General features: G+C 39.6%; 2 protein-coding genes and 1 long non-coding RNA gene across 8 annotated transcripts; 1 reads left to right on the top strand and 2 right to left on the bottom strand.

The window, feature by feature from the left end:
* Positions 1-2393: 2393 nt before the first annotated feature.
* LOC103722936 (uncharacterized protein At4g28440-like) lies at positions 2394-6536 on the bottom strand. The gene is made up of 2 exons (XM_008813685.3): positions 6130-6536; positions 2394-2958 (listed from the first exon to the last, which is right to left on the bottom strand). Exons 1-2 carry the CDS (start codon positions 6371-6373, stop codon positions 2768-2770), a joined length of 435 nt encoding a protein of 144 aa, XP_008811907.1. The 5' UTR covers positions 6374-6536; the 3' UTR covers positions 2394-2767.
* A 4940-nt stretch (positions 6537-11476) lies between these two features.
* LOC103722937 (protein DEHYDRATION-INDUCED 19-like) lies at positions 11477-24935 on the top strand. 6 transcript variants are annotated; one of them, XR_005511471.1, is made up of 5 exons: positions 11477-11866; positions 11996-12135; positions 21756-22045; positions 24076-24355; positions 24451-24935. XR_005511471.1 is itself a non-coding variant. In XM_026799902.2 (5 exons), the coding sequence occupies exons 1-5, from the start codon at positions 11785-11787 to the stop codon at positions 24557-24559; spliced, it is 507 nt and encodes a 168-aa protein (XP_026655703.1). In that variant the 5' UTR covers positions 11477-11784; the 3' UTR covers positions 24560-24927. The 6 variants fall into 6 exon arrangements, 4 of the variants coding, with proteins under 4 accessions (XP_026655703.1, XP_026655702.1, XP_008811909.1 ...); XR_005511472.1 differs by having other exon boundaries at positions 24076-24362; XM_026799902.2 differs by lacking the exon at positions 24076-24355 and having other exon boundaries at positions 21768-21894; positions 21997-22045; positions 24451-24927.
* On the bottom strand, positions 24429-26701 carry LOC120110469. The gene is made up of 2 exons (XR_005511473.1): positions 26222-26701; positions 24429-26137 (listed from the first exon to the last, which is right to left on the bottom strand). It is a non-coding gene; the product is annotated as an uncharacterized LOC120110469 (long non-coding RNA).
* Between the last annotated feature and the right edge of the window lie 229 nt (positions 26702-26930).

The following is a 26930-nucleotide window of genomic DNA, read 5'->3' as shown; positions in this document are numbered from 1 at the left end:
GTAAAAGTACAAATGGCTTGTTTTATGCATTGCTTTAATCTGAGCTAGTCCCTGAGTCCCAGCATCAGGCATTCTGGGACCAGTTGAAGTCAAGACAATGGTTATTTTAATAGAGGTATGAGGGTTTAAAATTAAAATAGGTTACTCAAATTGCCGGATCTAGTTGAAACTGAAATCATGGATGAAGGGAAAGGTTTGGTTAAGCCCAAAGATTCGTCCGTACAGCGTAATATTTACTCCATTAATCATGGGAGAGACACCTCTTTGCCATTCTCTACTCTTGACAAATTTAGAGTACAGTTAATCTCTTCTCCTTTTCTTATTTCTGTTCTACATTCTTCGTAATTGGCGATTTCAACTTTGGAGAGAATCTCGTAATGCACAGGGGATTCGATCTGAGCTACATCTATTATGGTCAAGATTTCTGCTTCAGAAAAGCACATGTTCTTAAGGTGTTCAATCCTTGTAAACTGATATAAACCATCAAAATTTGAATTCGTGCTATCATTTCCCCTGGTGTTGTTTCATCATGTGCTTTTGCCGATCGGTGAGGCAATATTAGTTGGTTGTCACGGCCTTCATTTTTTTTTTTCTGTTCTGATTAACATTATGGACTATTTTCCTCGGAGACCGCTCGCACTGAAGCAAAAATTCCTTTGGGCATAGGTTTACCAAAACTAGTATGATCAGTATTTTCATTCATGGGATCTTGGATATGTAACTGCTGTGATTGATCTGGTCGAGGAATGGTTAATTAGAAATGCGTTACTGGTCTACCATGGCATTCGTTATTGGATATAGCCTGCCTTGTATGAATAGTAGTACTTCATCTTGATTGCTTCTATTTCCAGAGAAAAGGATGCTTGAAAGATTAAAAGAGCTAATATGTCATATTTCTTAGTGGACTTCCCCAGATCCAAATTAAGGAAGCAAGCCTCCTTTTTGCCAACCGGTTGAAACCGTCCTAAATCGTTGCCTCCATAATTGGAGGAACCGTTCTAAGCTGGACGATTCAAAAACTATCCTAAACTGAACGATTCAAAATATACCAAATTGTACCAGAAATAGATCAAGACGGTTTGACAATTGAAACGAAATAATACCTAGAAAATAAAAGATGAAGAAAAAAGAGAAAGAGAGATGAGTGGGGGAAGGAGAGGGAGCCGATGGAGGGCCGCAGAGAAGAAGCCCCTCCACCTCCTTCACACGGCTTGCCGGCCGGCCTCCACCACCTTCCTCTCCCTCTTCTTTTTTTTTTTTGCCTCTCTAATATTCTTCCTCTCCTCCGCCTTCTCTACTGTGTCGGTAGAGACCCAACAGAACGATACAGAACCGCACCGACCCATGCCACCGAACAACAGGTCCAAGCCCCGATTCTAGTACAGCAGACTTTGGTTGACTCCATATGACCCTTCAGACTCTGGGGAGACCGGTTTTCGTTTGGGTTCCAGGGTTCCACCAGCTAGAACCCGCAAAGAAATTGTTATTCACATTCATGACATCCGCCGCAAGTAAACACCTGCATAACTTGAAGCTAGAGCAGTACATCCAAAAAGAAAAGGAAGCTAAAGCAAGCACATTGAAAGGCTGAGGCTTTCAATTTTAACTGTTTAATATTTCTCAAATAAAAATTCATCACTTAGCTTCAAATCTTTTCCCTTCAGCAATAAACCTGTAAATTTTGCCATGATGTCTTAGGCGTGAGACATGGCGTAAGCATACAGATGTATATCAATCAAGAGGTCATTAGTATAGTTTCATGCAACTACAAACTAGAAATCTGGAAATCCTACTCCAGTTCCAGATCACAAGCAACGGGCAACATGGTTGGGCTAACATGCAGGCTAGACACGAAAGCCGCTGTTCACTAAACTAGTACCCTTTAAATATGGAAGCAGGCATGTACAAATCCATGATGCAACTTAAGACATGGAAATATAGAATAAATGCGACAAATGTGAAATTTAATTCCTTTGGTCTATCCTTTGCGACTCTACAAAGTGCCTAAAGGGAAAATTAAAGCAAAAAATCAAAACAGACATGCATTAAGACGGAATTTTGTTCCCACTTACCTGAGGTGAAGGATAAAATGGGAAAGCAAGCATCTCTGACCAGGAAAATGTAACTCAGTTCATAAATTTTAGAATCTCAGTTACATGCGCTAGACGTTATATACAATATACTTGGAGCATAGACTTCCACAATGAGTATTACAGGTAACCATGGAAAAAAGTAGATAAGACTAATTCAATCGAGGTTCTTAATGAGCAGGCAATATATAAAACATGCTTTCAATCAAAAAAATCTGTATAAAGCATGCTATATGAACAGATACTATTCGACAAATCATGCTCCTAGCAGAAAAACACACATAGCGATGAAATACGGAAAGATTAAAATCAACAGATTTTTTTGCCACAACTAGTTTTCTTTAATTTTTCAGTTCAGAATCCGTTATGTACCACAGAAAAATAACAAGGGCCAAACAATTTACAGAATGGATAAACCACACTGACGCAGCCAATAACCCTAACCCATGGACAGAATTGTTGATGAGTACAAAATCAGACTAGCTTCAGTGAGATTTTGTATAATAACCTCAAACTTCTCTTCCAATAAAACCTTGTACCTGCAAATCTATAACCAGGGAGACGAGAATAAAACTACTCAAAAAGGCTGTGGAAGCTCCAAGCCTTCTTCTGCCCATCAAATGCAATTATCTTCTAGGCGACCATGTTCAGTCTGTTTCTTTGGTAAACAACCATGTTCACTCTTCAACGACATTTACGAGCTCATACTCAACAAGAGATAAGTTGTTATCCTCCTTTACTGTAAAATTAGCAGGCTCAGCAACCTCGATACGACCCCATTTGTCAACAGCCAGCCTCATTGAGCCCTTGAACATATCAATCTTTGCATTGCGGAGGATGACAGTGGCATCCGGCTTCATCAAGTCAACTGTCAAAAGATAAAACCCTTCAGCAAAGTCACTTTCTTGTGAAAGCTAGGTTTATCAGATGAACCACAAACTTCTGGGATTAGTTAAGTTAATCTAGTTATAACAAAAAGCATATGCAGATAGTAAGATATATCTGGAGATATCTTTCATATGCTGATAGACTCTTGCACACTGCATGCATGCATATATGTGTGCATACGCACATGTGTGCATATGCTGATAGCCCTTTGCATACATTCATACGTATGCGCATGTGGGGCAAACTACCATCCAAGGTTCACCAAGGCGAAAAACAACAATCAAGTAGGTTCTAGTTTCATATCAATAAATTTCACATCATAGCAGCAAGCAAAATCAAACTGTTGAATTGACTTGAATCTCTATTCTGAGAATTTAATTAATATGCATATATAAATTATGTACCTAAGTAGGATATGCAGCATAGAATATCATGGGTCATTACGTACATCCGCTGAGTATTTTCGATAAGATTAAAACTTTCAGTGAACAAGCATTGAAGCAGGGATCTAGGAAGAGGACTGTCATTCATTACATGTAACACCATCCTCACCCATGATTCGTCATCCTTGAAAGCCAGCATGGAAAAATCATGCAATTCCATGAAGTAGAGGAAGCATGGCAGAACAGAGTACAGCTTGGTATTTACAAAAATGCTAAGCCACATTCTCAAATTCTACATCATATCCTATATGTATACCAAGTTCTTTCATTAGTTAAAATTTTCAAAGCCCTTAGGAATACAATAACTATAGAATTTGGGTTACAGAGAATGTCAGTTCAGAAAGTCAACTCAGGGGCATTCGATAAGACGTCGAAAACTACAAGGGCATGCTTTGTCTAATTGATGGATAAGCATTTAACTGATAACTCCGTGAAGCAACATAACTCATTATCCTGCCACACATCCTAGAGATAAATCACCTGGAAAGTACAAGAAATGAATTTCAATGTCCTAATAGTAAACTAATGATCTGCAACATGCCATAGTATCTCAAGTCCTTCCAAACACTAAAGTGGCCAACTAATATTGCCAAAAGAGCATATACATTCATTTACCTTTAGCATTGCACAGTTACATATCGAAACTCCTGGAGGTTGTCATGTGAGGACTCCCATAATCATGAGCTAAAAGACAAATGATTTTCAAAGGAAAGCTTTGTATCCCAAAAAGAATCCAGAACCCCACAGTGAAGTCCAATTGCATACTTTGTTTTGAAGTTACCACTACCCCACATCTCCTAGTAACATCACCTATTTGAGTACATGATTGCATGATTGCATAAGCTCAATAAACTCATATTCTGGCTACAAGATAACTAAATAGTTGTTTGGTAACTTCTGTTCTAACTAGTCTGAACTGAAATTGTTCACTGAGCATATTTCATATATTTGATGAACTGAAAAGGGATGTGTGCTGGTTATGTAACTGCTGTGAAATAAAGTTTTAGATCCTGTCAAGATAGACTTTGTTATGCTTTTGCATCGATAACATATGCATTCCTATATACCCATCCTTTAAAACACACCAAGGTACCAACTAAATGCACGCTAGTTTGGTTCAATATCAGCAATTATTGTAATTCACTGTAATATGATGTCTTATATTGTTGCAGATTCCATAATCATATTATTTTTTATTACTACTTGTTGTTACTCCAAAAAGGTATTTTCTAGTTTCACAACATATTCGACTAAAAACGTCCGGAACAAAAACAAAAATCCAAAATAATTTCGTACTATTAAGTGGCAAAAAGCAAAGCATGTTCAGAAACCATTATTTTGATGAATTCTGATGATTAGGTTCTTATTTGGGTTCAATGCCATGGCAGTCCCTATTTTTTCAGCACCTACTTATTCTCCTAAGAGGATGGAATGATTCTTCCAACCACTAATCCAATGCTATCATTAGCCTCTTTTCTTTCAAATGTGCAAGGCTAAATTTCCATCGCCCCTCTCCATGGACTGTCTATTTTTTGTTTTCCCAGATCGATCCCAATCTCTCTTTTTCATCCATTTTGATGGCTCGCCAAAACAATTCTAGCACAAGCTCCACTAGGCTGATAGGGGGTGAGAAGGCTCTGGTTGGCTTGAACTATGCTTGTATCAGCCCTTTTCAGTTGGTATGGGATGCCAATCAGGTAGAAGAGGCAGATGTCAAACAGAGGAGTTTTAGGCGATGGAGGAAGGATCCAAAAAAAATCTTGAGTAAATAATCATTTTTTGACGAATGGTTAATGACAGTGACAGGTTTGTAAACAGCAAGAACCAATTTATTCCAATTTAAAAACCAGGTAGAGATGCACTGCAATTGTTGAGAAATTTGACATCGGAACTCAAAACAGGATCCTAACTGTCAAAATCCCTAATCTTAAAATAATGTCAGAGACTATGCATGAGTGAGCATCGACCTTTCGGCAAAGATATCCTACAGGTCCTGGAATTTATATTAAAATAGTCCAGACTTAACCAGAAAGAGCATGTGACTGTTTGGTCTCGAGATTCCAAGGCATGAAATTTGCAATGATCAGTAACCATGTGGGAAGGTCAAACTTTTGGTTGCTACTGCACTCAATCTACGTGATAGATGCAAGACATGCAAGTTCACTATATGCCAATTATTCAGACAATTTTATGAAAACTGAAAAAATAACAGAGACAAGATGTATAAGAGTGCTGTAAGCTAAGAACTGGATAAATGAGATCCAAACCCGAAAATCGATAGTCCTAATGGTCCCAGAAAACATCCAAAACCAGCAAATAATAATAATAATAATCATAATAATAATAATAATAATAATAAAGGAAAATCAAAAAAATAAAGTTAAGACTTTTAGAATCTACAGTATAATCCCAGATTAGAAGCACTTCCGGAAAGGTAATTTACAAATCAAATTTCATTCAAAAAACATTTCGGATTGAGACTTAAAGGCGAGGAAGCAATTCTTCTAATCCATGGAAATAAAAAGGTCAAACAGGTAAAATATCGATATTTCTAACTGGGCAAACAAGAAATCCCATAGAGAATTATAACAGTTTGCGACCATCTCGACGAATCAAATGCTCAAAGAAAGGCCTTCTTTCGATCTACGCATCTACAGAAATTTAGATTAGGGTTTCTCGATCATGAAAGAAAGAGAGAGGAGGCGAACCCTGCTCGTTGCGGGCAGTGAAGACGATGATACCGGTCTCGTCGCCGATGAGGCACTCGGCGATCCGCGTGGGGCGGAGGTTGGCGGAGGCGGCGCGGCCCTTGTTGAGCACCGTCTTGGAGCTCAGCACCTTGGCCGTGAGGGTGTGGCCGCTCGTCCCCGGTTTCAGCTGGTCCACCTTCGTGAACACCGGCTTCCTCTTCGCTCCCCCTCCTCCTCCTCCCTGCTGCTGAGCCGTTGCCATGCCTACGATCCCAAACCCTAACCCTAGAATAGAGCGACAAATAAAAACCCTAACCCTAGGATCCAGACGGAAGGAAACGAAACCCTACAACTTTTATAAACAGGTGAGGCCCCGTCCCTCCCCCCCTTCTTTGAGATCGGCCTTTTATGTACATGTCGGTGCCGGCCACTTTCTAGGGCCATGACAACATTATAAGACCTTACTAGGCCCATTTGGGAAGTTTTTGTGGAGCCAAAAAAAATCCTTTCTACTTCTCCAAAAATATTTTTAAATAAAAAAAAATTTAGTAGAAATTTTAAAAAATTATTTTAGCTTTTTCAGAAAGCCAACAATAGATTTTTGGAAGAAGCTTCATTTTAGAGCTTTCCAAAAAACTTATTTTGAACCTTGTCGAAAAGCTATTTTTTACTAAAATACATATAATAAAATATAACAATTATATACTTTGTTTCTTTATAAATTTAAAAATTTGCTGGAATCCTAACAAAAAAAACTCTGACCGTGGATCAGACTCCCTTCCATGCAAAATAAAGGTATTTTTGTTTCCTATTTTTATATTACATTTCACCATGGATAAATACACCAATGTCTAGCAACATACTGGCCTCTATGTTGTCAAATTCTTACCCAAAAATTTCCAATCTCAATGTTGTAGAATTACATAAACTTTCGGTTAAACTTTAGATATATTATTAGCTAAATTTTCTCCAATTTTTGTGAGATCTTTCATCTCAATTGGGAGAAACAAAGATTTAAGTTCGTTGGGTTTAGCCGCCACCAACTGAGATGAAGGGGGGCGAAGAATTTGGCTGGGTCGGGTTTGTATGAGATCAGACTTGAATTTCGTTAGGTCAAGTTTGTATGACATCAAACTTGAGTTGGGTCCGGGGGGAAAAAGAAATCCTTGACCTGTACCTAATTTATTTTAAAGTAAGAACCTAATCTGTACCCAAATCCCACCCAATAACTTGATTGGCACTTCACTTATAAATTATATATCTCAGTAAAAAAATGGTAAAAATGAAAAAAAAAAAGGTTAGCATCCAAATAAAATATTAATTTATATAAAAAAATAAAAGTAGAAAAGAAAACGTATTGAATGTTAAACATGTTCCTTTCACTTTTTTCCAATATATTTAGTATTTTAATCATTAATTTGCAACATTCCTAATTACTCTGATTTACTTTTCACAAGGTCATATGAAGTTAAACAAGAATCTTAAATATTTACCCCACCCATGGTGATCAAGAAGCAAACTCATACCCAACTCAATTATTAGGAACCACCACCACAATGCATGTAATTTAAGTGAGTTCATCAAGGTTGGTGGGTCCGTCTCAAAACTTGTCACTCCTAACCAATATGATTAGGTTGTCCTAGTCTGCAAGTTGGGCTGCGAGATAATCCTAATTAACCTTGAAACAAGTTTAGTTTATGAAATTATATCATTCATTTCCCCAAATATAAATGTGCAAAATTATTAGCTGCCATTTTACACTCACTCAAAAATGGCTTACCCATTATGATCTTACTAGCATTGTCAACAATCTTCCATAAAAGATTTAAATTCAGAAGAAAAAAAAAATATCTGAGCAACTTATACTGTGCAATGGGTGAGGTGTCTTGTAGATTTAAACCTCACTTAATATTGATAGTATCCATTTGAAGGCACCATAGTGGATTAGACTTTAAACTAGATCCTTTGACTCGGAATTCTACTTATCACACATACCATATGGATCAATTAGGTCTGTGTGCGATCGGCACCATTTAAAGACCTTGTGCTTAGTACCTTAATTTTTTTACGAGAATTTTATTAGGGTTAGCCCGAACCCCTAGTCGCGGTCTATACGACAATTCTCACGTAGGTAAGTCCTCTGAGGATATTTATGAGTTAATACCCTACAGAATTTTTGTCTTAGACTTATTAAAAGTATAACTCAACTTTTTCTAATATAAGTTTTTGCTACGTATAAGAGCACTCATTATAAAGATGGAAGGAGTATACTCCAAAAAATATATTCTAACATGATCACTTAATGAGTTTCGTTTCTACTACATTGAACCTTCTTCATAGAATTTTTAATCATAGAGGTTGAGTATCCACTATTGGTGACCAAAAGTGGGCTTAAGCCCACTGGCTTAAGCCCCATCCCCCTTAATGATTCTAGGACTCTACTCCTAGATAAACTCTAGACTTGACAAATTTTAAGAAAATAATATTACTCTTTTTAAGTTGTCTTACAAATTTATAATAAATCTGGCTCTGCCGGTTCATTTTTTTGTTAGTACTCTTTTAATTTATCAGTTCTATTACGGCTTTTATTATCACAATGGATTGATATGGTCAGAACTGACTTAGGCACTAAAGGCAGCTCCGTAATAAGATTTTTAATCCACTCTGCCTCAATACAAAAAGTGTCTAGAGCAATCAACTCGGCTTATAAGGTGCTCCGATATATAATAGTTTGCTTGGATGATCCTCAAGTAACAACAACACCATCGAGAAGAAAGAGATGTCTGGTGGTTGATTTAAAATCAAGAGAATTAGTGATCCAATTTGCATTGCTATAACTTTTCAACTATTGATTTTTTTTTTTTGCCGAAAAACTGATATATCTTTATTTTATAAAAGTATTATAAAAGAATAATCTACTAGAATAAAATTAGAAGATTAAAAAGAGCTTGCTAGGATCGAAGCGTACGATATACACTATTCTAAGAATATGATTCACCTTCGACGTATAGGTTTGCGACAATTTCGTCCCCAAGGTACAACAACCCGAATCAGATTGATCCTCCTCTAACGAGCACGATCACTGGGGATGCTTGACTCGACCGACTATTTGAGATGCCCAAAAAAGAATAGAAAAGAAAGAATAGAGAAAAAACGAAAGAAAAGAAAAGTATTGTATTCTCTATCTCTCTTAGAAAGCAGGGAATCATATGTGTGAATGGAATGGATTGAGTGATTTGATGCGCTAGACCTAGAGCCTATTTATAGACTATGTCTAATGCTCGATACAATGCAGCATTTCCAAGGTATCGATCACCAAACATAGACTATAAATAGGCTCTGGTCTAGTGTATCAAATCACTCAATCTATTCTACTTACATATGTAATTCTATGCTTCTTAAGAGAGACAGAGATAACAATACTGTTCTTTTCTTTCGTTCTTCCTCTATTCTTTCTTTTCTATTCTTTCTGAGCATTTGAAGAAGTCGGTCGGATTAAGTCTCCTCAGCAATCGTATTCGTTAGAGAAAGATCAGATTGAATTGATTTGTTGTACCTTAACGACGAGATCGCCACGGACCTATGTATAAGGGGTGAATCACGTTCTTAGGATGATATATATCACGCGCCTCGATTAAGGCAACCTCTTTTTTATTTTCTGATTTTATTCTAATAAACTATTCATTTATAACGCTTTCTTAAAATAAAAATATATTATTTTTTATGCAAAATATTTCAAACAACTAGTTCATTCTTCTGTAAAATAAGCATAGTTTGGACAACAAAAAAACATATAAGCTCAAACTATGCTAAGAAATTCAACGTGTTTTGGTATAACTTGAGCACAAGAATTGATTGCTTGAGTCTAAGCTTAGATATTATTTAGTTGCATCGAACGAGTATTAGTTTGTCATAATGATTTCTAAATGTTTTACAGTCCACAAATCAATTCAGTTGGATGCAGCCAACATGCAATTTTTGGTGCTACCATTGCAAAGCTTCTAGGGATCGATTTTGCTTGAAAAATACCCTCGTAACGATGAGTCCCAACTTGTATCGGACGATTTGCACTGTATTTGTTATTCCAAACCCACCCCCTCTTACTCTCTCCAATAGAGCCCCGAATTTTTATTTAACGTGATAACTATTATATTATCATATTATTAATTTCACATAATTATATAATGATATTTATATTTATTTTTTATTTTTTATTTTTTTTATTTTTTTGTTTAAAAAAAGGGAAAAGGGGAGGAAAGGACAAGCCCATCCCTACGTAGCAGCTCCCACTGGGCCCCCACCCCGCCAGGAGAATGTTTGATGCGGGCAGAAATGATCGTGTGTTGGACATCCCGGCCGGTTTTACTCATATCCTCCCTATCCGTGGGCCGGCTCGGTTACCCGATCCGACCTTCCGTGTGAGTACGTTACAGCTGGCACCACCCAGGCTACCAGCCGACCAGTAGCGCTTCCAGATTCCGTGTTCAGACGTGGGGCATCTAGTCTTTAAATTTAATCGACGTCTGCGCGTTTCGAATTTGAAACCATTTGATTGGAAGTAAACGCTCCATTCCAGCTGGTCTACCACTTTGGTTTATTGATGTTCTTAGGTTGCCTCTGCAGGCCTGCTCGAGGCTCGTGACCGCTGAAATTGGCTGCAATACTCCAGTGGGACCCGCCACGACCCTTGCCATTTGTAACATGCTTCATTTATTTTTATTTAAAATAAAAGGGAAGAAAAGGTCGACAGGTTCTGAAAACCCAATCCCCATCAAAGAAGACGTGACTCAAACGGTGAGCATGTTTCCGCCCACCGGGAATGCAAAATCCGGGGACGTCAATATCCTCCTCCGGAGAGGAGAATAAGAAAGCGAGAACACATAACGTGGCGTCTATTGATTGGTCTCCCCTGGTAGCCTAGGGCTAAAACTCCTTTCTTTTGTTAACCTTCGCAACCCAAAATTTATGCCATCAATGAATGAACCCGCAACACATTTCTTGTTTTTTAAATAGTAAGAGAGGGAAGATTACCGATTGGGAAGGAAATGAGAGTTATAGGTGATTAGCTAGATCCAAAAAGGCTTTAATGATAGTAAAAGAGATACCTTATATTTCGAATTATTTGGATTATAATAAGTGACAGTGTGGTTTTTCAAACTAAATATGTATTTAGAAAGGCTAACAGAACTACGGACTAGATAATTTTTCATGTGGCCAGTCATACCGATGATTTGTCTTAGCTAAAAGAAAAAAAAAGATTTAAGAGAGAGAGAGAGAGAGAGAGAGAGAGAGGCTAGATGGAGAAGAGATTAAGTTTTTTTTTAAAACCTTCAAGACAACAAATGGATATTCTAGCGGACACCGGCTTCAAGTTGCCACGTCACGTCTCACACGGTCACGACCCACGAATGGAAACCATTAAAAACCCCATTTTTTTTCTTCTCCTCCGCTTTCTCTCTCCCTGCCTCTCCCACTTCTGACTACTCCCTCTCCTTTGCGAAAAACTTCGTTTCGGATCGTTCCGAAATCCATCGAATTCGAGGAAATTAGGTTAAAAGCCTGAGAAAAATCTGGATTAGAAGACGGAGAGAGGAGAAATATAAGGGGAGAATCCCTTTCTTCGGGGTAGATTGGGGAGCCGGTAGCTCTGCAATCCTCTTCGGCCTCCGATCAATGGATTCCGATCTCTGGGCCTCCCGCCTCTTCGCCGACAAAAGGCATTACTTGCTTCAGCACCGCCAGAATCCCCAATCAGGTCTTCGCGTCGTAATTTATGCATGTTTTCGTAGAATATTTTCTTTGATCTTGAGTTGTTCTTATGCATGGGAAATTTGAAATTTTTTATTTATTTTTAATTTTAAAAATTGGGAATTTGGGTTGATAGATCGGCTGGGCGTCGATGATTTCGAGATGGAAGAGGAGGTCCGCCCGGATTTCCCCTGCCCGCACTGCTACGGGGATCATGATGTCACGTCGCTATGTTACCACGTCGAAGACGATCATGCTTTTGAGTCGAAAACCGCTGTGAGAATCAAATCCCTTATCTCTGGTCGATCAAAATTTCTTCCCCCCTTCTTTGTTCTTCTGTTCTAATGCAGCGTTTTGGATGAATTAGCTGTTTTGCTGGTTGTTCACGGTTATCTTATTTGAGATTGACGTCATTTTAGATTTTTTTAACCATCGTAATTATAGTTAATTGCACATGTTTTAAACAGGGAAAAAATGGTTATTTGGTTCATCGACCAAAACAACTTTTTTAGCTGCTATTCTTTTGACCGTGGAAACGATTTTTTTTTAGTCCTAAAAAATTGCCATTTTTTTCTTATTTAGAATGTGCATATGGTAATGGACCAACATTTGTTAGTTTCATGTGGAAGAACAATGATGAATGGGAAATCCATCTATATTTTTGCTGTCTATAAGTAAAAGTATGCCCTTTACCACTCACTTTCACAGTTTGCTATGTTGTTGTTGTAGTTGTTGTAAATATAGAAAGCATGCTTGCAGTGCTTCTTTTTCTTTTTAATGGTCCTATCTAGTTGCTTTGTTGGAATGCATATTCCAGGCCTTAAATTATCTATTATGCTCTTCTTGAATTTGAGATACCAAGAAAAAATATAAATACGCTAAGTTCTGCGTCGCAGACCCACAGAGAGAGAGATCGTTAAAATTCTTGGATTTGCTACTGTTTCGAACTATAGCATCATTTGGGATCTCTTTTACAGTCCACTATCTGGTTTCACAAGAAACAGAATGATTTGTGGAGTGCATGACTTCTGCTCATTAGATGGCTCATTAGTGCACTAAAGACCAAAAAAGAAGTGTTATTGTTGAAGTTTGAGAAGGTTTATGACAATGCTGACTGAGATTATTTACTGGAGGAATTAAGACTGACAGTTTGGCAATAAGCAGATAGGGTTGGATAAAGAATTTTTGTTTCGCTAGTAAACTAGCAGTATTGGTTAATTTAGATTGGAGAAGTTGAGTGAAATTAAATGTGGGAAGGGATTACGACATGGGGATCCGATATCTCCTCTTTTATTTGTTTTGATAGTTGATGTCTTGAATAGAGCGACCTGCAATGCTAGGGATTCTTTCAGATTTGGGGGGTAATTTGGTGCTGAGAGATGGCCGAGCAATCTACCATGCGCTAGTGGCATGCAGGTCCTCTACTAGGGAGATGAGAATCATGCCAGAGTCTTAATAGTGTATTTTACTATGTTAAATGGTTTTTAGTTTTAAATATCAATTTTCACAAAAGCTCTCTCATGGTTCTGGGTTATTCTTGGGAGAGGTCACAATTTTTTGCAAGTTGGTTGAATTGTAAAGTCAAGAAATTCTCTATTAAGTGTTTGGATCTGCCTTTGAAGGATTGTAATCTCAGCAAGGAAGATCAATACATAGTCATGAAGGTCAAGAAGAGACTATCAGCATGGAAAGGCAGATTTTTAGCTTTGGGTGGAAGATCTATTGTCACAGCCCAACCTAGCTGTACAAGCTAGGCATGTGACATGATTGCATATCCCACAAGCTTAGCTCCATGGAATATGCAAGGTCTTAAGAACTTGTAGAATAGCTTACCAACAAAGGAGACGACTTCAACATTGTTTTTAAACAAGGAAATGAATTGTGACTTGAACATAAAAAAACTAAGTCCTCAGACATAAATTAAACATTCGAGCCACAAGTTCAAGGAAGACAACCTCGAACATCAATATCCACGTGCAACCAAAATCTAAAATATTCAACTGAATCACCAAGGTTCAAAACCCCAGAGAGTATCCAATGCATCCTAAAGATTCCACTAGAGCCCAAAATCTAATAACTTCCGATCTTCAAGCAGTCTGAAGCCCGCAATAGCACTAAGTATTCCGCTGCTTGGAAAAATATTAAAAGAAAGGATGCGAGCTTGACAACTCAATAGGAATCCCTCCAAACATGCACACCCTCAAGATATCTTTAAATCAGGTAATAAGATAAAAGGCAAAGTACCATACAGTTAGAGAAGGAAATAAGAAATTTACTAATTATATGATTGCTCGGTATACCTTTCACCAATGTTAGATAAATGGCATGTAATTTCATCAAGCACTCAACTATACTCCACAATTCCATGGTATAAAAGAAAATGAAATATCAAACTCAGTAACTAAGCCACAATCATGCTTATGCCCCATGACTGGATATCGACACCATGATGTTACATTTATGCACCGTAATTGGGTATCAATATAAGGTGGCTAGTTATGACGCAGGCGTCGACTCCAAATCTCCTACTCGCGATCTCAACCGTACCTAGTTTGGAGAATCCAGCCAAAAAAGGAAAGACCAACCAAGGCGTCAACTCCAAATCTCCTACCTGCGATCTCAGCTACACCTAGTTTGGAGAATCCAGCCAAAGAAGGAAGGCCAACCAAGGCAACCACTCCAAATCTCCTACCCACGATCTCAGCTGCTCCTAGTTTGGAGAATCCAACTAAAGAAGGAAAGGCCAACCAACCCAATAAATCTTTGCCAACCAACTCATTAAATCTTTTCAGCATTTTTTAAAATTATTGTCCTAAGATTTTGCTTCAGCCAACCCATTGAATCTTTCAGCATTTTTAGAATTATTACTCTAAAAAATTTGCTTTATTTTTTTTGTCTTTCTACTTATGTGTGGCTTGCCCTTATTATATAAAGGCCCCATTTTCTTATATTAGGATCATTGAAGTTTTGAGTAATAAAATTGTTCTACAAGTTCTTTATTGGTGTGATCGCAAGAGAGCAACGTACTTGCTCTTCCTCTTCCATCCTTCATCGAAGGCAACGTGCTCGCCTTGACCCGCTTCCTCTACGTCAAGCAAGAGAGCAACGTGCTTTCTCTTCCCCTTCCATCCTTCATCGAAGGCGATGTGCTCGCCTCTCCTTGCTTCCCCTGCGTCAAGTGGTATCAGAGCAAGGCGCTCTCCCTCCAATGGCCGGTGCCACCAACGGATCGGGGGCTCCAACTCTGCGGACGGTGCTCCGAAAGTGCTAACTGTTGAAACCCTCGATGCGGCTCCACGAAAGATGCAATAATATTTGGAGAAGATCAAAGAAGCTTTGGTGATGATAACCTAAGCCCTTGGACTTGCTCAAATCTATGACGACAGCTCTACTCCAGCACTTGCTCCTAACGCCGGAAGGCAAGTTCGTCACGAAGATTCAACTCCTAATGTTGGATGCAGAGAACGAGACGAACCTCCTCTTCCTCCTCTTGGCCTATTTCGCCCCTAGGCCCGCGACTCGTCCTCTTCCGCGCACACCCTCGACGACTCCTTTAGCGATAAAGGACCCCTATACAATCCCTACAATGGTGAAAACCGCTTCGGAGGTGGAGGCAACCGCTATGGTGATGGCAATCGCTATGGTGGCGGCAACCCTTACGAGGGTGGTGACCGCTCTGGAGGCCGCAATGAGAGGGACTACCGCATGAAGGTAGATCTTGCATCCTTCAATGACCATCTACACATCGAGGACTTTCTCGATTGACTCGCGGAGGTCGAATGCTTCTTCGACTACATGGAGACCTCGGAGGAAAATGAGGTCAAGCTTGTAGCTTACAAGCTTAAAGGAGGCGCTTCGGCATGGTGGGAGCAACTACAAATCTTCCGCACGCGATAAGGCAAAGGACCCATACATTTTTGGCCACGAATGAAGAAGATGCTGCGAGCTTGATTCCTTCCCCTTGACTATGACCAAATTCTTTTCCAGCAATATCAAAATTGCCGACAAGGATCACGGTCCGTCAATGACTACACCGCCGAGTTCTACAGGCTCTCTGCTTGCAATAACTTGGAGGAGACAAAAGCGCGACAAGTTGCTCGATTTGTGGGTAGACTCCGACTTCCTATCTAGGATAGGGTTGGAGCGGGCTACTCAAAGGGGCCCTACCTACGAGCGAGGCGCCCCAACCACTTTAACAAGCGAGCTCACCCTAAACAAAGGAAAGGCTCCTCTTCGAGAGGCCTCACCCGTTGTGAACAAAGAGGCTGACAATCACCAATCCAAGTCGACCAGAGGAAACAATGCGACACGGGTTCCTTCCACCAACCCGTATGCTCCATCGCGAGGAACTAAATGCTATCGGTGCAATCAACCGGGGCACCTATCCAACCAATGCCCAAAACGAGCGATGACCAATCTCGCCGAAGCCGACGATATTGACGAGGGACACGACGATGCATTAGATGAGGAGGGCTACGACGATGAGGCCATCACCTACGAGGATGATGGAGCTCTCTCCCTCATGGTGCAACGATTGATGTACGTACCACGTCAGGAACTTGACTCCCAATGGCATCGCATCTTCCGAACCAGGTGCACCGTCAACCAGAAGGTGTGCGACCTCATCATCGACGGTGGAAGTAGTGAAAACATTGCTTCCAAATCCATGGTGGAAAAGCTCCAATTTCCTACAGAGATGCACCCGACGACCTACAAAATCGGGTGGCTTAAAAACATTGGTGAAATCAAGGTAACCTTGCATTCTAGAGTTTCTCTTTCTATTGGAAAACATTATGAAGATGAGATATTATGTGATATAGTGGATATGAACGTCTGCCATATTCTACCAGGCAGACCTTGGCAATCCGATGTGAAAGCCATCCATAAGGGTCGAGATAATACTTATACCTTCACCAAAAATGGGCATAAGATTATCCTTGGACCTATGCGAGAAGGAACTCGTCCCAAACCTTCTCGAGTGGAGAGACGATCCTTCCTAGCTACTAATAATTTTGAAAGTAATTTGAAAAATACTGGAGAAATCTATGTCCTTGTGATCAAAGGAGAGGAGGCCAAACCAGTGGAGTTTTCAAAAGATGTGCACCCTCCACTCCAAGACTTCAAGGACATCATGCCCGAGGAGTTACCTGACGACCTTCCTCCTATGCGAGACATTCAGCAACAAATCGATCTCATACCTAGTGCTAGCCTCCCAAACCTTCGACACCACCAGATGAGCCCCAAGGAGCAGAAATCTTGCAAAACCAGGTGAAGGATTTGATCCGCAAGGGACTAGTTTCCGAAAGTATGAGCCTTTGTGCAGTACCAGTGCTGCTGACCCCCAAGAAGGACGGAAGCTGGAGGACACTGTGGCGACAACTTGACACCACCTTCCAGTACAACAGCACGTGCCACCTGCAAATGGACAGTCAAACGGAGGTAACCAACCGAACCCTAGGTAACATCCTCCGTTGTATTGCAGGAGAGATGCCAAAGTAGTGGGACCTAGCACTAGCCCAAGCAGAGCTTGCATACAGCAACGTACTCAACAGATCGACCGGAAAGACTCCTTTTGAGATCATGTACGGTAGCATGCCAAGTCATACTCTTGATTTGGTTCCCCTCCCAAAGCTCCCAGGGATGAACGTCTCCGCTGACCACATGATTAAAAAGCTCTCCGCCATGCACTTCGAGGTGAAGGAAAAGATCGAGGAGGCAAACGCCAAATACAAGCAAGACGCATATCAGCATCGACAAATCAAAACTTTTAATGAAGGTGATTTTGTCATGGCACACCTACGAAAAGAACACTTTCCAGCAGGCACCTACAACAAGATGAAGCCAAAGAAGATTGGACCCTGCAAAGTTCTCCGCAAAATCAAAGACAACGCCTACATCGTGGACCTTCCTGATGATTTGCATATCTTCCGAACATTTAATGTGAAGGACTTATACGAGTACCACGGATCAAACATCACTTAATTGAACTCGGGGTCGAGTTCTTCACAGAAGGGAGGCCCTGACGCAGGCGTCCACTCCAAATCTCCTACCCACAATCTCAGCCGTACCTAGTTTGGAGAATCCAGCCAAACAAGGAAAGGCCAACTAAGGCATCCACTCCAAATCTCCTACCTGCGATCCCAGCCACACCTAGTTTGGAGAATCCAGCCAAAGAAGGAAAGGCCAACCAAAGCGACCACTCCAAATCTTCTATCCGCGATCTCAGTTGCACCTAGTTTGGAGAATCCAACCAAAGAAGGAAAGGCCAACCAAGGCAACCACTCCAAATCTCCTACCTGCGATCTCAGATGCACCTAGTTTGGAGAATCCAACCAAAAAAGAAGGCCAACCAACCTATTAAATCTTTTCAGCATTTTGTAGAATTATTGCCCTAAGATTTTGCTTCAGCCAACCCATTGAATCTTTCAGCATTTTTAGAATTATTGCTCTAAAAAATTTGCTTTATTTTTCTTGTCTTTCTACTTATGTGTGGCTCACCCTTATTATATAAAGGCTCCACTCCCTTGTATTAGGATCATTGAAGTTTTGAGTAATAAAATTGTTCTACAAGTTCTTTATTGGTGTAATTGTAAGAGAGCAACGTGCTTGCTCTTCCTCTTCCATCCTTTATCGAAGGCGACGTGCTCGCCTCGACCCGCTTCCTCTATGTCAAGTAAGAGAGCAATGTGCTTGCTCTTTCCCTTCCATCCTTCATCAAAGGCGACGTGCTCGCCTCTACTCGTTTCCCCTGCATCAAGTTATCAATACATGCTGATGCCATATACACAATAACCAATATTCTCATCAACATCCCAACATGATAACTAATCATGGCATATTACACAGGTAGAACTCATAATCTATTCCATTATTTGTTTCAAATTTGAGAGTTTAATATCATTCCACAACTTCATAACATGGTTTTAAAGCAATAGAAGTTTCCAAAAATTATACAATCATAATGAAACAAGCAAATTCCACCATTGGTCTAAAGCATGGTCATGTTTCCGGCTCATGATGAGGTATCTATATGGTCACATTTATGGCCCATGACAAAGCAGCGATCTCATCATGTTTACAACCCTTAAGGGGGCTTCGATATGGTCACAATTATAAACCATGATGGGGTGTTGATATGGTCATGCTTACATCCCATGACAAGGCAGCAATAATAATGTGACCGATCCAAACCTCAAAACCAAACTATACTTATGAATACATCCATGTCCTGCACCAAAACCCACGCATGGTCTTGATACATGGACAAATCAGTACATAAGTTTCATAAGTCAATTAAAATTTAACATTCAAGTTTGATGGTCAATCTCATTCACAATACAAAACCAACCTATAGTTGTGTCCTATACAAATCCCGTTTAAAGTAAATTGAAACCAACCAAGTGTTCTAATCAGTATCTAGACAAGAACCTACTTAGATTTCTTGCATTACAAAGTTGAATTCATGAATCCCAAAACACAAATTCCAAGTTTGAGAGTTTTCATTCTACCACAACAAATCCAAATTAGGCCATTCAGAGAAACACTCTCGTGTAAGAAGAATTATGATCAACCATGTTCCTTATAGTGTATATGTACATATATTAAACAAAGGTTCATACCAAAAATAGAAGAGGGTATGTGAGAGGGATACTTACCTTGCAATAACAATCATCCAACCAAGATATACAAACCGATCCAACAACACACCTCAGCTAAGGCCTAGTTACCTCAACCAAGGCGTAGTTAGAAGATGAGGCCCCAGCGCACCTTCTCCAATGAGTTGTTCTCTTCCTACACAAATCCATTCACCAATAGGATTAGGTGAAAAAATATAAAGGTAGAGAGATATAGGTTGGGAAATAGAGAGGGAGAAATTACGCCAACACAGAGAGAAAGAGAGAATGGGACAGAGGTAGGAAGAAGGAAAAGAAGATGGAGTGATGGAGAGAAAAAGAGGTAGTGGGCAGTGCTAGAGAGAGAAAAGAGGGAGGGAGAAGGCAGGGGGTCGTGGTGCTAAGTGGAGGATGAGATGGGCAGTGCTCAGGTGAAGAGCGCTGAAGAGGAGGGGGGGGGGGGGGTGGGCATCCGTGTGGGTCACGCACAGAGAGAAAGAAGGGATGGGGGAGAGTTTGTGCACATGTGCCAGTGGGGTTTCCATGCAAACCTGAAGACCTGTTTGGCCTTTCAGGTTAAACCAAGTCAGCCCAATGGGTTAGACCTAGGTCTTACACCTACTTTGGTGAATGCAGTTTCAAGGACCATTTCTGCTTAATATATGTCATTGTACTGGTTACCAGATTGAGTACTAAACAGAGAAGGAAATTATTTTGCAGAAAAGAGTGGATTAAGAGAAGATGGATACAACTTGGTTGGTTGAAATGTGGTGTGTAGAAGAAGAGAGTTTGGAGGCATGGGAAGTGCCAATTTTGGAGAGCTTAATATGACTTTCTCAGGATCGTTATGGTGGAGAGTAATGAATTGTCAGGTAAATTTTGGGCTTAAGTAATTGGACAAAGAAAACAAGAGTTGAAATTGGATTCTTTTAAATTGAAGGCTTCTAGTACCCATGTTACTAAAATTGGTAATGTTTTTAAGTGTGGACTGAGATGAGTTTTGGGAATTGGGAAATCATTTTGTTTTGGAAGAATACTAGGATTCAAGAAAGTGCTGTGTCTCTACAATTTCCCAGATTATTTAGTTTGGCTTGGAAGGACATGCTTCCATGGCCTCTCGGTGAGATGGAGATGACTAGAATATTAGGTTTTGGACTCCTTGTCTCAGGAATTACAAAATGCCTGAAGAATCTTTCACATTTATTTAGGTTATATCAGGTGAGATCTGCAGTAGTGGAGGGTAAGAAAGTATGGTGCTAGGATGGATCTGGTGCATTCACAGTTAGGTCCTTGTATAGATTTCTTCATAATGAAGGTATGCTTGGAGGCTCCATTGATCTAATTTGGAAATCAAAGTCAAGGGATTTAGTTGGTTGGTGTTCAAAAACAAGATTCTTACAAAAATGAGAATCTGATCAAGAGGAAGCGGATAGAGGATGGATAGATGTGTTTTATGTTTCAGATGCCAGGTGAATTTTGATCGTCTTTTTCTGAAATGTTGGTTTGTGAAGAAAATTTTGATGCTGCTACAAGAAATTTTCACTTTGTTCAACAAAAAAGAAATTGTCATTTCAGGATGTTAGGCTCTATTAGATATGTGTGGACCATTTGGAGAAAGAAACATATGAAGACGAAGGGTAATGATGCTTGGATACAGCTATATCAGCGGTTGGTTGGGCATTATGTGTGGGAATGGTGTGCTAGAATATTCTTCAACAGATGTCCTTCATCTGATGATATCCTGAATAAAATTATAAGTTCTCCTATCGTGTTCAATCTTGGATATAAAGAACATTATAAGAGAAGAAAATGAAGATTATTGCTGATTCCTTTTTGCTAAGGCTGCTGCTGATCCTTCACTCATGGTGGAAGATATTTGAACTTTCTTATTTTAGATGCTGAATTTATGACTGTTTATTCTTCTTTATTTCTTTTACCTTGTCAAAAATGAACAGTGCTGAATGTTAACAATGTTGAAGTCTATTGTCTGCCCGCTGTGAGAAGTGTGAGAAGAAGAGAGAAGAAATGAGTCGGGGTCTTCCCTTTTTCTATGATGCAGGTCTTTTCTTTTTCTCCTTGCTTCAGTTCTGCCCCATCTGATCTGTTAAGGTTGCAAGAGACATATTGAATCATATCACAGATCAACATGGGCACTTTTTAAAAATATCCTTTCCTCTAAATTCTTTTCACTGGGTTGATAGGCTTTATGATATGTTCTTGCAGCAAGTGAATTTTAAATTGTTAAACATAAGATAAGATTTTATCAATTTTCTTCTTAACTAGGATCACTTGCAGAGACAAAGACAGTTACGGAGATTTGCTATTCCCAGCAGCCAGACACTTTCTCTACTGGGGAGAGACCTTCGTGAGGCTTATCTGCAGTTGCTTTTGGGAACTGGGACCTATCGGTCGAGCAACACTGGTGCATCAAACACTTCAGCTGATTCATTTCTTTCATCAGTTGTTTTAAATTTCCCAACATCTGAAACTGAAGAAAGTTTAAAATCGTCCATCTCCACCACAGAGGATGCTTATATGAAAAAAGTAAGGCCTTCAAAAACTTGGAAATCAAGGTAAGGTTCGGATTTTTCCTCTCTTTGATATTGAATATTCCATTTTTATATTGATTTCAATTATTTCTAATATTTCTCAAGAATATTACTGGTCTGCAGGAACATGGCATTTTGGCTCCATTAGAAAGAAAATCTTCACTATAAAAGTTGGTTGTCTTTAGCATATACTATAGATTTGAAGTTGAACCAAGGATCGCCAAACCAGTACCGGTCGGCGTACCGGTCGGCGTTGGTACCGGTTCGGTACCAGTTCGGACCGGTCCGAACCCGCCAAAAACAGCGCATCGTGGCAATGCCACAGCCACGGCCACAGCTATGGCATTTAATGCCACAACCCTTGTGGCATTAGCCACAGGCTGTGGCATTAAATGCCACATATTGAATCGGACTTGGTGCCGATTTGCACCGAGTGGTAGCCGAATCGGACAGAACCGGTTCGGTTCGGCCTTGTACTAGCCGGTTCCGGCCCCGTAGGGGCCGAAACCATTTTCTATGGCCGAACCAGATCGGTCGGTGTTGGTACCGATTCGGTACGGGCCGGTTCAGCATTCTTTGAGTTGAACCTCTTATATAAGTAGTATTTTTTCCACATTTGTACAAGATGAATGTATCCAAACTTCATTGGTTTTGAGACTTCATGATCAAGCTACCTTTATTTGTTAAAAAAAAAAAAGGCTTTTGAGAAAATAATTATCGAGCCCGGTACTGAATCATGGACACTCTAGCTAAGTACTAGATCAGCAAATTTCTACATTAGATAATAATTAAAAAAAACCAGCTAATTTGAGCCTGTGAAATTTAATTAATGAAACAACATTGTTTAGTTTGCATTTGATAGGAAACCTCTCTTTTATGGGCTTCCTTTGAGTTGGTTGATATGGCTTTATGAAAAATACAACTAGAGGACCAAGTGGTAAGTAACTAAGGTGGTACAATGGTAAGTAACTGAGGCGGTATGACCATGTAACTGTGCATCTAGGAAAACCACCTACACAGATATCCTATTATTTAGCGTACATGCCCCAGTAACATGGTTTCAAAAACCAATCATGCTGTGCTGGTGTCTGGGGAATTGCATAGTGCGCATATATGGTGTGCTGGTGCATAATGGGCACATATATGGTCATTTAAAAAAAAATAAAACTTTAATGTTTGTCAAAATAGATAAAAATAAGTAAATAATGAGAAATAAATAAGTGAACATTCAAAAATTAAGTATACACTTTCATACTTATTTGAGAGCATATTTTAGTAACATATGACATGTTCATATAAAGGGTGAGAGGAGGTGGTGAGAGAGGAGGAGACAATACTGATTATAAATTTAGTTACTCGGCAAAGAGAGAGAGGAGGGGGTGAGGGAGGAGAAAGTGCTGGTTATAAATTTAGTTACTCCGCAAAGAGACCATCCACCCACCCGGTTATGCTTTCCCATTGTTTTTGGTCACTCTTAGTCTATAGAACCAGATATATGCATTTACCATGACAATGGATGAACAAATACAGCAGTGTAGGGGCCCACGTACGCACAAATTCAATGTACTCTACTTATTTGCAAATTCATAAGAAGAATTATAGGATGTATATATAAGAGGACTGTGACCAGCAATCCATGTTCGTAATATCTGGGGTGGTTTTCCCTCATGGATTACTGAATAATTGTTTTGGTTAAGTGCCTTATCGAATGGGGAAAAAATGTAAAGTAAAATAAAGCTCAGACACATTCTTGAATAAAATTAAATAAAAGAAAATGAGAAGAACATACACTGTAGAAGGGACCATCAAAATAATGATGCATATAGAGCTAAGCGATCATTCTGATAGGCAGTATTTATTCATGAAATCTTATTTTCAATAAACAGCTTCAAAGTGTACTCAGTAGGTAGGTCTGCAGTGTTTCTAATTATTCCATACTCAGTGCAGATTACATTAGTTTTTTTGCTTGTACTATAAACTAGAAATGTGTTCCTACATATGCTTACATACAAGGTATTGAATTTTATGCCTTCTGATTTTATGTGATCGTACAGAGCAAGAGCATGCATGACTTTTGGAAATTATTAATGCGTAATATGCATGTCATGCATCCTTCTTATGATGATAGCTAGACAGACAAAGGTAGATTGTCAAACTGTAGCATGATCCTTTCACCATGGTAGCGGGGCGTCTTTTTGGTCATGGATGAGCGAAGAATGCAGCCATTTTTCTTTCAATACTGTGAAAATATTGCATGAACATCAGATACATGCTTAGACTTTGGACTTGAACGGGAACTTTGACCGCAGAACGTGTCTTAGGACCCTCTTTCTGGTATATTGTATGTTTTGTATTTTTATGTGTCATTACCATGCCAGTTGAAGGGTATCCCTAGGTCTGGTCTAAGTTTTTTTTATTCTTCTTGGCAGTCTTGACTCATCATTGACTCATGAGGAGAGGGAACAGAAGCAGAAACAGGCGATTGTTAGAGCAACATTTGTTCAGGACCTGCTTCTGTCAGCTCTATTTGGCGACTAAAGAAGAACGAACGTTGAATCTAATGGCAAACAGGTTGTTGGTGATTCCAATAATGCTAGAACACACTACTGCTGATTTATAGATGAATAATCTTGTTAAGTTAGGCCGTTGTTGGGTCTCAAGAGCATGAGGTGCAGACCACGCCATCACCTTATTGCACATTCTATAAATGCGTAGGTGTAAGCAGCATCTCCCACCTTTGCTGCCTCTTAGGAAAATTCGAGTTGAATTTTAGGGTACATAAAGTGATGTTGTATTCAAATAAATCTGCTTATCTATTCTGAGTACTCAATATGCAATATGCTGAACTCAATATGTATGAACCAGTTATGTAAGTGATATTTAATTAGAAAACCTGCCTTTCCTGATGGTGTCATATCCAGCAACAGCTTGAGCATGTCATTTTTGTTGAGTGAACAATGTTCATATATCTATTGCAATTGCAGTGTTGATTTTTAACCCCATCAGGTATGCTACTTACATTATGGGAGGTGTTTCCTTTTGTGCTTTGTAGTATCAGCAGAATGACAATGACTAGCAGGTCATAAGCTGTTAAAATATAAAAAATAGACATCTGACTCTAGGCACAGGGTGCTCTTCCTCGCAAAATATTATTAACAAGGAACTGGGCAACTGGCTAAGAAAATATGCAATCATAACGCACAAACATTTAAGAACTATCATCAAACACAGAAAGAAAAGGTAGAAATGTCACCAAAGCAAGGCAGCAAGTCGGTCCTTTCACTGCCTGGCTCATGGCTACTGAGCTTGATGACTGTGATGCCGGTCGCTCTGTAGCCGCCGCCGCCGCTGCTGGTGTTGGTATGTAAGTATAGCTGCTTCTGCTGTTGGCATGTATGTATAAATTCCAGATTCTTGGTTCTGGTATGAAGAGGATCAGGAGCAAAATGGACCCTTTCACTGTATGTGTACAAGATTCATTATTTTCTCATAGATATAGACATGATGTTGCAGCATGTTCTTATCGATAGCTCAATAAAAACCATTCCACCTGCACAAACTGGTCTGCATTATGCTGCAAGGATTCATCATTACCTTTTGTGGCTCGATACTATTTTGTTTATAAGAATGTTTATTTGCTTAATACCTATTCCCAGCTAACTCAAAGTCTTGACATCTTGTGTTTTAAATTTCATAGACTAACCTTGTGCACAATGAGATGTGTTTGAGGAATTTTAAAAAAAATAATCATGAAAAGCAATTTATAATCAGATTATAGTTTTATGATTTTATGAAGCTCATTTTGCTCCACATGCATCTTTCAACTCCCCTTCTCTTCCTCTCCAATTTAGCAACTCCCTTGAGCAAGTAAAATAAAAAAGGAACCACAGCTACAACAAGGCAACTTCTCTCAATTCTAGTAATTCAAATACAAACAAATCAAGATTTGAAGTAATGCCGAATTTCTCCAAATGCAGTAAAATGATAACCGGAGATCTCCATTCTAAATTTATGTTTTGAGTCCTTAACTGTAAGTAACTTGAATCCTATCCAGTCCTGCAATCATATCCTCCCACAGGAGATCAGAAAGTGCGAGGGTTGCTTCCCCGACCCGTCCTACCACAATCAACAAATCGATCAGTTCCAATGCATGGATCTAAATAAAGTATAATTCAGGGCAATGTGAAGATATATTTTTACCATCGCCAATGATGAGGTACACTACTGGATAGCCACTTCCCAGATACATCATCTTAGCTGAACGTCTTGCCTCCTCAACTGTTATATGATCCCCTGTGCTCACACTCTTCAAACATCCCCTGTTCAACTAACTTTGGCGCCAGCCCTGAAAGCTTCCTTGCAGTGCAACAGCCAAGGATCCTGTCAAACGAGGGAAGCCCGAGCTCCTTGCTCTTGCTTATGAATGCAAAATTTAGATTCGGGCCTTCACCTGGTCGTCAACCGAAGGCATCCTTCTCCTCTGCTTCGATTTTTGAGAGGGCATTTGGGAGATGGTCTGCACTCTTCATTGTTGCGAAAAATGAAGGCTTCATTGGCACAGCGGATGTTATTTACTCACCCTCATACCTTGTTTGAACTGAAACATACTTGCTTTGATTACTGTGGCACAGAATGCAGGCTCTTGGCAGCCTTCCTTCCGGGGATAATGAGAAGTCCCCGGGACCTGAGTTCAGCCAGTACCTGACTATGCCTTCAGTGCACTTGGATGCTATTCTCAGCTGGAGGAGAATGTTTCGTAGAGTTTCATGAGGGAAAGGAAAGGAGATTTTTGATATGGATGCTGACCTTAAGAAGCGGTTGATGTGAGGATCTAACTCATACAAGTATCTGCAAAGAAGTACCTTTAGATCTTAAAGAGCATAGTAAAGTTTGACTTGCACATAAGATC

Source organism: Phoenix dactylifera, chromosome 4 (assembly GCF_009389715.1).
Source record: "Phoenix dactylifera cultivar Barhee BC4 chromosome 4, palm_55x_up_171113_PBpolish2nd_filt_p, whole genome shotgun sequence".
Classification (NCBI taxonomy): Eukaryota; Viridiplantae; Streptophyta; class Magnoliopsida; order Arecales; family Arecaceae; genus Phoenix; species Phoenix dactylifera.
Note: the sequence above shows the minus strand (reverse complement) of the source record. Positions and strands in the feature narration are given on the sequence as shown.